This window comes from Bison bison, unplaced genomic scaffold (assembly GCF_000754665.1).
Source record: "Bison bison bison isolate TAMUID 2011002044 unplaced genomic scaffold, Bison_UMD1.0 scf7180017864469, whole genome shotgun sequence".
NCBI classification, from domain to species: Eukaryota; Metazoa; Chordata; class Mammalia; order Artiodactyla; family Bovidae; genus Bison; species Bison bison.
In genome coordinates this window covers 1,541,986-1,556,422 of record NW_011495030.1, presented here as the reverse complement: position 1 = coordinate 1,556,422, position 14,437 = coordinate 1,541,986, and the positions used below count along the sequence as shown (strand labels likewise).

Below are 14,437 nucleotides of genomic sequence, written 5' to 3'. Positions count from 1 at the left end.
AAAGCTGAGAAGGCAGTGGCACCCCACTCCAGTACTCTTGCCTGGAAAATCCCATGGACAAAGGAGCCTGGTAGGCTGCAGTCCATGGGGTTGCAAAGAGTCAGACACGACTGAGCGACTTCACTTTCACTTTTTACTTTCATTCATTGGAAAAGTAAATGGCAACCCACTCTAGTGTTCTTGCCTGGGGAATCCCAGGGACGGGGGAGCCTGGTGGGCTGCCGTCTATGGGGTCACACAGAGTCGGACACGACTGAAGCGACTTAGCAGCAGCAGTACCTGAATGGCCTAGTCGTTTTCCCTACTTTCTTCAATTTAAGTCTGAATTTTGCAATAAGGAGCTTATGATCTGAGCCACAGTCAAGCTTCCCAGTCTTGTTTTTGCTGACTGTGTAGAACTTCTCCATCTTTGGTTGCAAAGTCTGATTTCAGTATTGACCATCCAGTGATGTCCATGTGTAGCATCATCTCTTGTGTTGTTGGAAGGAGGTGTTTGCTATGACCAGTGCATTCTCTTGGCAAAACTCTGTAAGCCTTTGCCCTGCTTCATTTTGTAGTCTTAATGCCAGTCTTGCCTGTTACTCCAGGTATCTCTGTCTCTTTTTTAAAAAAATTAATTTATTTATTTTAATTGGAGGCTAATTACTTTACAACATTGTGGTGATTTTTGCCATACGTTTACTCCAGTTATCTCTTGACTTCCTACTTTTGCATTCCACACCCCTGTGATGAAAAGGATCTTTGTTTTCTTTTGGTGTTACTACCAGAAGGTCTTGTATGTCTTTGTAGAACCATTCAGGCTTTTTGGCGTTAGTGGTTTGGACATAGACTTAGTTACTCTGATGTTGAATGGTTTGCCTTGTAAATGAACAGAGATCATTGTGTCGTTTTGGGGATGCACCCAAGTACTGTATTTCAGGTAGAGGAATCTGTAAATGCTAAGACCCCGAAGTGGTACGTAGTGTCACTGGATTTTGTTAAATAGGAGGAGTAAAAGATAAGTTCTGAAAATATAAGGGAGCCAGCTCATTAGGCTTTGTAGACTAATGTAAGGAATTGTTTTGAATAAGATGTGAAGCCATCAGAATTTGAGCAGAGAGGTGACATAATTTAATAGCTTAAATTTTAATCAGATCATTTAGGTTGCTCTGTGAAAAATAGACTAAGAAAACAGGCAAAAGCAAGGAAATCAATGAAGCTTTAATGTAATAATTCTAAGAGAAAGTAAAATAGTCTAAAATTTGCTCACAAATTGAATATAGAATATGAAAGACAGAGGGGCATCGAAGAAGAAGTATACCAATATATGTATCTGGCATCCTTAAGAGTGGAGTTGCTCTTAACTGAGGTAACGAAACCAGCATCTGGAGGTTTTAGGGTAAGATCAGAAGGTCATTTTGAAGTAAACCATATTTCGTCGAATTAAGATGCCACCATTGTAAAATGGAACTTCCAGTTAAACTATGAAACAGTTTGAAATATGCAACCTAGTTTCAGAAATGTTAAGATGGAAAAGAACAGCAACAAAAACAGATGCTTTTTAGGGTCAGTAAAATACAGAGAAAGTTTGAGATGCTTATATAGACATTCAGGTAAAAATGTTGCCAAGGCCTGTGATGAGCTAAATCTCATTCAGTTTTGTGTCTTCATTTTACGTAAATTGAAATGTTGAATGGGCAGTTAGGTTTTTTTTTTTCCCCTTATTAGAGGAGAAATCTGGGCCAAAGGTAATACACATAGGGAGTTGTTGGTAGGGTGGTTGAAATCTCCAAGGGAGAAGATGCAGATGGAGGAAGGAAGTCTGTAAGAACTAGATTCTGTTGTACTGCTGCATTTAGAGGCTGAACGTGGGGAAAGGAACCTGGGAAGAATGCTAGTGAGTGAGGAGAATGCGGTACCTGGAAAGCACTCCAGGAGTCGTGCAGTGCTGTCGGCCTGTCCAGTGCCTCTGACAGGTGGAGCAAAATAAAGACAAGGAACTTTCATCAGATTTAGTTCATTGTAGGCCTTGGCAGGGTTTGGGGGAAGTGGTGTTTTATTCCTATTGTATGTTCAGGAAGGGCCTGTTGGGAAGTGAGAACTGAATGAGAACCGTAATAACTGGGAGTAGAGTATTCCAGGCAGATGGAATAGTTTGTGCGAGGATCTCTGGCAAAATTAAATTTGTTGTTGCTGAGGAACAGAAAAATGGTAGTGTGGCTGGAGTGAAATGAGATACTTGTTGTAGGATTTTGAAAGATATGATTTACTTGTTTAGAGGTATTCCTTGTTGTTCCTGATTTCATGTTCTTTTAATTATAACTAGCAAGTGAATTTTATCAGCATGTATTGAATTGATCATATTATTTTAATTGGTAAATTCAGTTAATTTCCTAATGTTCAGTCTATTTTGCATTCTGAGAATAAGTTCAACATAGTCATAGTTTTTGCATTGGTAGACTTGCTTCTCTAACATCTGTATTTTGCTTGTGAAATATTAGTTGATTGGATATTTGATTAAAGTTACTGATAAAATCATCTGGGCCTATTGATTTAATTAATGGTAACGAATTATTTAGTTTTTCTATTCTTGAGTCATCATGGTAATTTATAGTTTTCTAAAAAATATTTTCATCTTAGCTTTTAATTTTATTTGGCTAAATAATATGTAACTTTATTATGTTTGTATTATGTCTTCTCATATGTAAAATATATTATTTAAGTATCTCCTGTAGTTGTATTCTCCTCTTTCATTCGTTTTTTTTTTTCATGATTTGGAAAAAATTGATTTGTCAGTTTTATTCATCTTTTTTTAATGAGTTTAACTTTTTGCATTGTTGTTTCTGTCTTATGTCATGGTTTTATATTTCATTCATGTTTACTCTTCCCTTTACTAATTGTTCTTTAAACTTTTGGTTTCTTTTGTTCTTCTCATTTCCTGAAATGGATATTGTACTCATTTTCAGTCTTGTTTTTTCCCTAATGTAAATAGTGAAGGGTAAAAATCTGCCTATCAGTACTGCTTTAGTTCCATCTCCCAAATTTTGGTGTAGTATTTTTCTACTTTTCAGTTGTGAATGTTTTCATTTTGTTTTTGAGCTCAAATTAAAAGCTGTTTCAAATTCTAATGTGATCTTCCTATTATATTTTAGTATTGATCATCACCTTGATAGTAGTGTGGTAAAAAATAGATAAGGTGATCTTTATGTTCCCAATCCTTTGAAATTTGTTGAGGCTTACATACTGAGTCCTTGTAATTGTTACCTGTTTGGTTGAAAGAATGAGTATTCTGCTGTTGTGTGTGCACTGTTTATTTGTCCATTAGTGCAAGATTACTAGTTATTTTTACTATTACTGAGAAAAGCATATTACACTATCCCTTTCTTTATGTAGATTTATTAGTTACCTTTGTTCTGTCCATCTTTCCTTTATATATTTGTAGGACAGTATTGAACTCTTTATTGTTATATACTGAATTCTTCATCTTTTGAGGCTTTCTGCCTTAAAATCTGTTTGTCATTAATGAATATAGTTAGCAGCTTTCTCTTTAAATATTTTCCTGTTTTTTTTTTAATTTATTTCATTTTTTTAATATCTTTTGTATCCCATTTAAGCAAGGATAGCTGAGTAGAGTTTTGCATTTTGTTTGTTGGCTAGGACTTCTAATACTGTCAGAGATAAGAGTGGGCGTCCTTGTCCTTGTCTTATTTCAGATGTTAACAAGAAGACTTTCATTTTTTTGCCTTTGAGTGTTACATTGAGTGTGGGTTTGTCATAAATGGCTTTTATTATGTTGAGATATGTTCCCTCTGGGCTTCCCAGGTGATTCAGATGATAAAGAATTTGCCTGCGGTGCAGTAGACCTGGGTCCACCCTGAGGTCGGGAAGGCCCCCTGGAGAAGGCAATGGCAACCCACTCCAGTATTCTTGCTTGGAGAATTCCATGGACAGAGGAGCCTAGTGGACAACAGACCATGGAGTTGCAGAGTTGGACATGACTGAGCAACTAACACACATGTTCCCTTTGTACCACTTTGGTAAGAGTTTTATCATGAATCGATACTGAATTTTGTCAAATGCTTTTTCTGCATCTATTGAGATGATAATATGGTTTTTGTCTTTTGTTAATGTGGCATATCACGTTAATTGGTTTGCATAGGTTGACGACTCCTTGTGACCCTAGGATGAATCCAGCTTGGTCATGGTGTATGATTTTTTATTTTATGTGTTGTTATATTTGGTTTATTAATACCTTGTTGAGAATTTTTACATCTATATTCATCAAAAATACAGGCTTGTAATTTTCTTTTCTGGTGGTGCCTTTTCTGGCTTTGGTATCACAGTGATGGTGGCTTCATAGACTGTATTTAGGAGTGTTCCTTCCTCTTCATTCTTAAGGAAGAGTTTGAGAAGGATGGGTTTAAGTTTTTCTTTGTATGTTTGGTAGAATTAACCGGTGAAGCCATCAGGTCCTGCACTTGTGTTTGTAGGGAGTGTTTTTTTTCTATTTATTTACAGATTCTATTTCACTTATAATGATTGTCTGTTCAAATTATCAGTTTCTTGATTGAATTTTGGTGGACTGTATGTTTCTAAAAACTTATCCCTTTTTTTTTGGGTTGTTGAATTTATTAGCATATAAATGTTCATAGTATTCTCTTACAGTGTTTTGTATTTCTGTGGTATCATTTGAGACTTCTTTTTTGTTTCTTTATTTACTTGGGTTCTCTATCCTTTCTTGGTGAGTGTGACCAACGGCTTGTCAGTTTTGTTTAGTCTATTTCCTTTTTGATTTCCTCATTCCCTCATAGCTCAGTTGGTAAAGAATCTGGCAGCAATGCAGGAGACCCTGGTTCAATTCTTGCGTTGGGAAGATCCGCTGGAGAAGGGATAGGCTACACACTCCAGTATTCTTGGGCTTCCCTTGTGGCTCAGCTGGTAAAGAATCCACCTGCAAAAAAAAAAAAAAAAAGAATCCACCTGCAATATGGAAGACCTGGGTTCTATCCCTGGGTTGGGCAAATTCCCTGGAGAGGGGAAAGGCTACATACTCCGGTATTCTGGCCTGGAGAATTCTATGGACCGTATAGTCTGTGGGGTTGCAAAGAGTCTGATGTGACTTTCACTTTGATCCATTGGTTTTTTTAGTAACATGTTGTTTAGTCTCCATGTAATTGTTTTTTTCTCATTTCTTTTCCTGTGGTTAATTTCTTATTTCATGCCTTTGTGGTTAGAGAAGATCCTTGAAATAATTTCTATACTCTTAAATGTGTTGGGGTTACTTTTGTGCCCTAGTATTTGGTTAGTCCTAACCAGTCCATCCTAAAGGAAATCAGTCCTGGGTGTTCATTGAAAGGACTGATGTTGAAACTGAAACTCCAATATTTTGGCCATCTGATGCGAAAAGCTAACTCATTTGAAAAGACCCTGATGTTGGGAAAGATTGAAGGCAGGAGGAGAAGGGGACGACAGAAGATGAGATAGTTAGATGGCATCACTGACTCAATGAACATGCTGCTGCTGCTGCTAAGTCACTTCAGTCGTGTCTGACACTGTGCGACCCCATAGACGGTAGCCCACCAGGCTCCCTCGTCCTTGGGATTCTCCAGGCAAGAACACTGGAGTGGGTTGCCATTTCCTTCTCCAATGCATGAAAGTGAAAAGTGAAAGTGAAGTCGCTCAGTGGTGTCCAACTCTTAGTGACTCCATGGACTACAGCCTACTAGGCTCCTCCGTCCATGGGATTTTCCAGGCAAGAGTACTGGAGTGGGGTGCCATTGCCTTCTCTGTCAATGGACATGAGTTTGGGTAAACTCTGGGAGTTGGTGATAAACAGGAAGGCCTGGCGTGCTGTGGTTCATGGAGTCGCAAAGAGTCGGACACAACTGAGCGACTGAACTGATCTGAAAGAATGTTTCATGTGCAGTTGAAAAGAATGTGTATCCTGGGTTTTTTTGCATACAGTGTCCTGAAAATATCACTTGAATCTGTTTTATTGCATCATATGAGATCTCTGTTGCCTTATTGGTTTTCTTTCTAGAGGATGTGTCCCCTGATGTGAATGAGGTATTAAAGTCTCTTCCTGTTGTGTCCCTATCAGTTTCTGCCTTTGTGTCGTGTTAGTATTTGTCTTATATATTTGGGTGCTCCTATATTGGGTGTATATATGTTAACGAGTGTAAAATCCTCTTCTTGTATTGGTCCTTTTATCATCATATGGTGTCCTTTTTCATCTTTTTTTTTATGGCTTTTGTTAACGTCTGTTTTGTTTGATATGAGTATTGTGACTCCTGCCTTCTTGTCATTTCTGTTTGCATGAAATGCCTTTTTCCATCCCCGCACTTGCAGTCTGTGTGTCCTTTGTCCTAATGTGGGAGGCTTTATTTTTCTTTTATCCTATCTTTTACTCTGTCTTTTGATTGGAGTATTCAGTCCACTGTCATTTAAGGTAATTATTGATACATAAGTATTTACTGCCATTTTAAACCTTGTTTTCCAGTTGACTGTATTTCTTCTTTTTTCCTCTCTGGTTTGATGAAAATTTTATGCTTACATTTTCTTTTTGGTTTTTGTGAATTTTTGTATGTTTTTTAATTTGTAGTTGCTCTCTTTTTCAAGTATGTTAACCCTTTCCTATATCTGCTTGCTTTAATAGTCACATAAGTAAACATTCTTAGAAAAAAAAGTATTACATTCTCTTAGTCTTCTTCCACACATTTTATGATTTTATATTTTTTATATCTTCATGTTTATCCTTTTGCTGTTCAGTATGTTTATCGTTGCTTTCACAAATAAGTTTTTTTTTTTTTTTAATCTGTATGTACACTGGCTTTTCAATTGTGATTTCCTCCTACCTATATCTGTTTGCTTCTTTTCTATATAGAGAAGACCTTTCAATATTTCTTTTAGGATAGGTTTAGTATCGCTGTATTTTAGTTTGTGCTTGTCTGATAAATTTTTTCTCTCCACTCCTATTCTAATCGGTTACCTTACTGGGTAGAGTATTCTAGGTTGCAGTTTTCCTTTTGAGACTTTGAATATGTTTTGCCACTTCCTTCTGGGCTGTAACATTTCTGTATAGAAATCAGCTGATAGTCTTATGGGAGTTCCCTTGTCATTAACTCTTTGTTTTTCTCTTGCTGCCTTAAGAATACTGTCTTTAACTTTTGCCATTTTAAAAATAATATATCTTGGTGTAGGTCTGTTTGGGTTCATCTTGTTTAGAACCCTGTGTGTTTCCTGTATCTGGATATCTGTTTCCGCCTTTAAGTTTGGGAAGTTTTTAGCCATAGTTTCTTCAAGTACGTCTTCAGTCCTCTTTCTCTTTCTTCTCCTTTTGGGATCCCTGTTATATGTAGATTGGCATACTTTATATTGTTCCATAGGTCTCATATTGCTTGCTTTCTTCTTTTTTTTTTGAGCTGTTGGCTGTTTCGACCAGATTATTTCCATTTTCCTTTCTTCTAGATCACTTATTCTCTCTTCAGCATCATTCATTCTGTTATGTATTGCCTTTAGTTCAGCCTTTGTCTCAGCAAATGAATTTTCTAATTTTTCTTGACTCTTCCTTACAGTTTTTAGTTCCTTTTTACAATAGTTTGCATTTCTATTGGTGCAATTCAGTTCAGTCGGTCAGTCATGTCCAACTCTTTGTGACCCCATGGACTGCAGCACGACAGGCTTCCCTGTCTATCACCAACTCCCGGAGTTTACTCAAACTCATGTCCATTGAGTCGATGATGCCATTCAACCATCTCATCCTCTCTCGTCCCCTTCTCTTCCTGTCTTCAATCTTCCCCAGCATCAGGGTCTTTTCCAGTGAGTCAGTTCTTCACATCAGGTGGCCAAAGTATTGAAGTTTCAGCTTCAGCATCAGTCCTTCCAATGAATATTCAGGACTGATTTCCTTTGGGATGGATTGGTTGGATCGCCTTGCATTCCAAGGGACGCTCAAGAATCTTTCCAACACCACAGTTCAAAAGCATTAATTCTTTGGCACTCAGGTTTCTTTGTAGTCCAGCTTTCACATCCAATACTGGAAAAACTATAGCTTTGACTAGGTGGACCTTTGTTGGCAAAGTAATATCTGCTTTTTAATATGCTGTTTAGGTTGGGCATAGCTTTCCTTCTAAGCAGCAAGCATCTTTTAATTTCATGGCTGCAGTCACCACTTGCAGTGATTTTGGAGCCCCCCAAAATAAAGTCTGTCACTGTTTCCATGTTTCCCCGTCTATTCCATGAAGTGGTGGGACTGGATGCCATGATTTTAGTTTTTTGAATGTTGTGTTTTAAGCCAACTTTTTCACTTTCCTCTCTTGGAGGGCTATTAATATGTGGGAACGTCCTGGCATAGCTTGTATGGCTTTAATATTTTTTTGGTGTGAGGGCTGCTTTTGGTTTGGATGCTTGTCATATCTTTGCTCAGTGTGTACTGGATATTGGTAGGCAGTGTGCAGGTGCTGCCCACAGATGCTCCCAGGAAGTGGGGGCCATGACCACCCACCTGTCACAGGAGCCTCAGCAACAGCAGCCCATGCCCATCTCTGGAGTTGAAGATGACAGTGGTAGCTCACGCCCATCCCTGAACCCCGTGTAGGCAGTGCTCTGCTGCCTAAGAGCGTGAACTCAGAGAAGGAAGTTTTTTTGATGGTCTTGCTGCTTGTCTCATGTGCCACCAACAGTGGTGCCTTGCCTCTCTATCAGTCCCAGGCTTCTTCCCATACCTGCTCTGTTGTGGTGCACCATACCCTACCACCTCAGGCTGTCTCTACACAGCCAACCCTGGTCCTCTCCTGGGGTCTAACCTCCAAAGCCCAAGCCTCACTCCACCTGCCCCAGCAGATGAGTGTCTCAGGCTGGGGTCTGCCAGGTGGCACCTACTGTCTGAAGGTGTCTTTCCACTTTGCCCTCGCAAAGCAGTTGCTGCACTCTCCTTTGAGGCTCCAAAGCTACCCCTTTGTCCCAGTTGATCTCACCACCAGTGAGGGAACTTCGCAATGTGCAGAAACCTTTCTTCTTTCACAGCTTGCTCCCAGGGACTCAGGTTCCATCCCAGTTCCTCTCTCTCTTTCTCTTTTTCCTTTCTTCTTTTGTCCTACTTAGTTACATGAAGATTTTCTTGCCCTTTAGAAAGTCTGAAGTCTTCTTCCAATGTTCAGTAGATGTTCTATGTAAATAATTCTGCATGTAGATGTATTTTTGATGTATTTGTCTGAGAAGGTGTTTCCCATGTCCTGCTCCTCTGCCTTCTTGATCCGATCCTTGGGATGGTTTCCATTAGACTCTACCTTGGAGAACTCTGGGCTTTGTCCTCAACACCCCTCTCTCAGGGGATCATAAAAATAAATACACCAGATTACCTGGTTGGCCAAATGCCCTCAGAATGAAAGGCAGTTTCTTTTTTCCACTGCTGGTTTCCCATCTGCACTGGTATTTTGTCCAGAATTCCTTACTTTCATGCTAACCTATAAATACATTTATAAAGATATTTTACCAGTTTTTTTTAGTAGTTGTTCAGTAAGAGAATCAGAAAATACTTTGTTAGTTATGCTGTTGGAAATCAAAGTTTAGAATACCTTGTTTAACATCCTAAAATCTTTCGGTTTGGAGTGTTCTGATTACAGTATAATCTAGATATATACAATTTTACATTGTCATTTTGCCATTAGATATCAATAAGTTATCTTTATGCCTCATGCTGCTGATTGCCAGTGAAGAAGATGGATGAATAGGTAGGAGGTGTGGCACAGTAGTGCTTCTAAAAGCAAAAAATAAATACCCATCTTTCAGATGAATTTTCTTTTGTTCAGTGTTCTTTTATAGTCATGTGATACAGTTTCTTTTGAATTCAGAGTGGTGGAGTATAAGATGAGGAAGCCGTGGGCCACCTGTATGCATTTCCATTTGATATCTGGAAATACATACAGAGTAGTTGGCTTTCATTTGTACATTTTCCAAGTAGAGAGAGTTTCAAGGTTGAACTTTTTATGCTGTCATATATCAACCCAGTTTGAATTTCAGTGAGCACATGTGATTAGAGAATAGCATAATGATTAAAGGATGAATAACTCCAGATATGTGAATCCTCAGGCAGTGTTTGGGAGTTAATATCAGTGTGTTTTAATTTTAACAGTTTAAATTTCACATGTTGAAAGAAGTAACTTATTTGTGGTCAGTTATGTATTACCACTAATAAAATGCCAGGCTTTCCTTCTTTGGAGGGGCTATAATGTTAAAAGAAATAAAAATTATAATAATAATCCTATGTGGAAACCTTTGGTGCAAGAGAAAATAATGTATGTATTTTGAGTATAAAGATTTTTAATTTTTAAATAGGTTTAGGACTTCTGGAAATCTTGTTATCACTCGCGAGATTGATGTGGCAAAAAATCAGTCCTCTTGGTTCATCAACAAAAAATCTACAAGCCCAAAAGCAGTAGAAGAGCAAGTTGCAGCCTTAAATATTCAAGTGGGCAATCTTTGCCAGTTTCTACCTCAGGTATGAGAGAATTAAATGTAAAAGTGGGAAAATTTTCTATATAATGTTTCCTCTTTATGTCATATAAGAATGTAAATACTTTTTGAGAGCTATTGTTACTATTTAAAAGGAGCATAGTGGTCTTAATAGTTAACAGTTCTTTGTATTGTAAAAGGTAGTATCTCATCTCTTATAGTAAAATCTTACCTTATAGTAAAATCTTACTACTTTTTAGTAATTTGGAAATACTCAGTTAATAAATCTATCAATAAAGTCTATTATAATAGATTTATTATAATATTATTTATAGTAGATTATAACAAATTATATTTATTATATTTCTATAATAAATATTGATCAACATAATAAATATAATATATTATATTTTATTATAAATTTATTAAAATTAAATATTATATAATATGAATATTTTATTATAATTATTATTTATAATATATTATAGTAAATCTATTATAAAGGAAATAAAGGTATTATCTCCTTTATTTCCTTATAAGTAATAAAGGTATTATTTATTTATAAGTACAGAAAGTAGCTTAAGTAGTTCTGTGCTTCAATTTATAGGCTCTTAAAATTGTGTTAATAAACAACTTCTTAATCAGTCTATTTGTATAAAATGCTTTATATATCAAGACTCTTAAATCTATGTGTATTCCTTCTAGAACCGTTTTATATTTTAAGTTTCTTCAAAAAAAAATAAAACATCCTGATATTCCATGTTAAATATTAAAGTCAAATATCTTTTAGACTGGTCTTTGGATGTTACTCTAGTGACTGAATTAGTTCTTTTCTTCAGAAACAATGATGATTTGATTACTGTGGCCAAGTTAAGTAAAAGTTAAAATTTGAAAGCATTTATCAGCTGGTTTTCGGAGAAGGCAATGGCACCCCACTCCAGTACTCTTGCCTGGAAAATCCCATGGATGGAGAAGTCTGGTGGGCTGCAGTCCATGGGGTCGCTAAGAGTCGGACACGACTGAGCGACTTCCCTTTCACTTTTCACTTTCATGCATTGGAGAAGGAAATGGCAACCCACTCCAGTGTTCTTGCCTGGAGAATCCTAGGGATGGCGGAGCCTTGATGGGCTGCCGTCTCTGGGGTCGCACAGAGTCGGACACGACTGAAAGCGACGCAGCAGCAGCAGCAGCAGCAGCTGATTTAAAGCTGTCTCCAGAAATATTAATAGTTGTTTGAAATTGCCATCCTTCTTTTCTTTTTTAAGCTTCTAATAATTTCATTCCAATTGACATGTAGTAATGATCATTGTAATCCAGGGCAATATTTTTTATTTCCAAACTGTGCTAAATGTATAGAAAAGTTTCAACCTGGAAATATTGACATTGAAATTTTTTTAAAGTTCTCAAAAAGGTGGTAGTTTATACCCTAAGTTTATTATTTTAAAGAATAATATCAAAGGACAGGATTTATTTTAAGATTCATATCGCACAGGTTTTTTTTCTTTTGAATGAGTTTCTTTTTGACAAGTATCATTGAGTGAAAAATGTTTTGAAGATATTTGTAAATGATAATATTAGTTGACATTTAAGTTTTGTGCTCTAGGATAAAGTTGGAGAGTTTGCTAAACTCAGTAAAATTGAACTCCTTGAAGCTACTGAGAAGTCAGTTGGTCCTCCAGAAATGCACAAATACCACTGTGAACTGAAAAACTTCAGGGAGAAAGAAAAACAACTAGAGGTAATTTATAGTCAACTCATTTTATTGTCTTTCATTGGCCAGTGAATAATAGTTCATTGAGTAAATTCATATATTTGTGATTTTTTTTTCAGCAAGGATTTTCAGTAATTAGGTTACTAAAAAGTAAGAATGGGTTTGATATAAAGTTCTGACTATCATGTCATCAAATATATGGTATTAATTGAATTTCTAAAGTACTTTTTTCTCTCAGGAAGTTTCAGTGTTATTCTTTTATTCATTCAGTATTTTCTAAACACCTGTGATATTTCAGATGCTGTATAGGGTTTTGGGTAATACAGCATATATATAGCATTTAGTTAGTGTCTTTGTTAAGCCCATTCTTATATTTTATTCAGTTGTGTGAGGATAGACTTTGTAAAAGAACTGTACATTTAGTTGAAGTGTTTGATTTTTATCTTCACCTTTAATAAATAAATTTAAATGTCCTTTTATAGTATGTCGCATTAAAAGATGTTTATTTAATGAATCATTTTTCATAATTCAGCAGCTACAATTCAGTAAATTTTTGTAATGAGAAATCTAGTAAACTAATGCTTTCTTTTAAACTGTGACTGGCACTTCCCAGGTGGCTCAGTAGTAAGGAATCTGCCTGCAGTACAGGAGGTGCAGGTTTGATCCCTGGGTTGGAAAGATCCCCTGGAGGAGGGCATGGCAACCCACCCCAGTATTCTTGCCTGAAAAATCCTATGGACAGAGGAGACTGGTGGGTTGCAGTCCATGGGATTGCACAGAGTTGTACACAACTGAAGTGACTAAGCACACACAAACTGTAACTATCTGTACTTGATAATGTGATTTGTTCTGATTTAATGCTATTGTTGTTGTTGTACTTAATTCAGAGTGAATGACAAAAGAAGTTGTAATTATTTTAATCCTACTTTAGATACCCCTGTCAGTTCTTTTATTTTTCCCCACATCAAATCATCTAATACTCCCCTCTGAAAGACTATAACTACCTACCAACTTCTGAAAGAAAACAAGCACATATTCTTCTAGGTTCTGAGTACAATTTACTTGTTTGTTAATTCACAAGATAAAGGCTAGATTTTAGCTTTCCTTTATCTCATTTCTAAATCCTTCAGTCATGGGTATTCATAACATACTACTAATAATATCACTTTTCTGTATGTCATGTTACAGCTTTTGAGCTTTCACCTGTAGTTAAGTTGAGTACCTTCTACCAGTGAAGTGAATAGGGCAGATATCTCTCTTCTCTTCAGGCAAGAAGAGTCCAAGCTTAGAGATGTGGCAGGGCTTCCTCATGGTCCCATAATTGATAAATAGTAGAGCCTAGACCAGAACTCAGGTGTGCACTTTAGTTTTACACAGTTCTTAAGAACTCCTATTGTGAAATTTTGCTAGCACTATACATTTTTCATTATAAAAAGATTTGACCTTTTGTCTTTCTTTGATTAAGCTAATTGTTAAATGAATATTTATTTTAGACCTCATGCAAACAGAAAACCGAATATCTAGAGAAAATGATTCAGAGGAATGAAAGATATAAACAAGATGTGGACAGGTTCTATGAACGTAAGCGACATTTAGATTTGATTGAGATGCTTGAAGCAAAAAGGCCGTGGGTGGTAAGTCTGAGTTACTAAAGTAAATAGTGATTCTTTAAGTATCAGGAAAATTATAAAGGAGACACTAAATACTCAAATTAGGTGCTATTCACCTAATTTGCTTTGTATATTGTGCATAGTAATATTTATCTGTCTCTGTGTTATTTTGTAACTGTGTGCTATGTTATTGTTATTGCATAACAGGTAACAGTTGATTTAGTCTGTGTCCTTAATTCTTCCAGAATTGAGTCAACAGATAGTTTTGTTTTATAAAATATTAATGAGCTAAAAATATTTACATATGTAAGAATGAAATGTCCTCGGGTTACTGAAAATTTACTTGGAGTGTGCTACTAATATCAACTTCAGCTACAGACAGAGCTGAAGGATATTAACTGTAATCTTCTACTCATTATGGTTCATAAGTTTACTGAGTTTACTGTTTTAATCACTGTGATGTATATGATTTGGAACCAGAGTTTGGGCCAAAAATTCATTTCCCTCAGTACATTATTTTTCAGTGGGTGGAACAAAATAAGGAAGTTTAATAATATCTTTAATGCCAGGATGGAAATAATTATTAGACTGGAAAAATGTGTGGCTGTATTTGTGACTTTATTCAGCCTGTCCCACCCGTTTCACCCTATCCTTTTCCGTAATTTCATTTTTCTTAAACTTTTTC

The 14,437-nt window shown here is 36.4% G+C and overlaps 1 protein-coding gene across 2 annotated transcripts in view; it reads left to right on the top strand.

Annotated features, from left to right (window-relative positions):
- SMC5 (structural maintenance of chromosomes 5) overlaps positions 1-14,437 on the top strand; it is a 115,498-nt gene that overhangs the window by 37,653 nt on the left and 63,408 nt on the right. For both annotated transcript variants that reach the window (XM_010860637.1, XM_010860636.1), the window contains exons 4-6: positions 10,315-10,477; positions 12,035-12,169; positions 13,636-13,776. In XM_010860637.1, the coding sequence (XP_010858939.1) occupies positions 10,315-10,477; positions 12,035-12,169; positions 13,636-13,776 (439 nt within the window). The remainder of the gene's footprint in view (positions 1-10,314; positions 10,478-12,034; positions 12,170-13,635; positions 13,777-14,437) is intronic.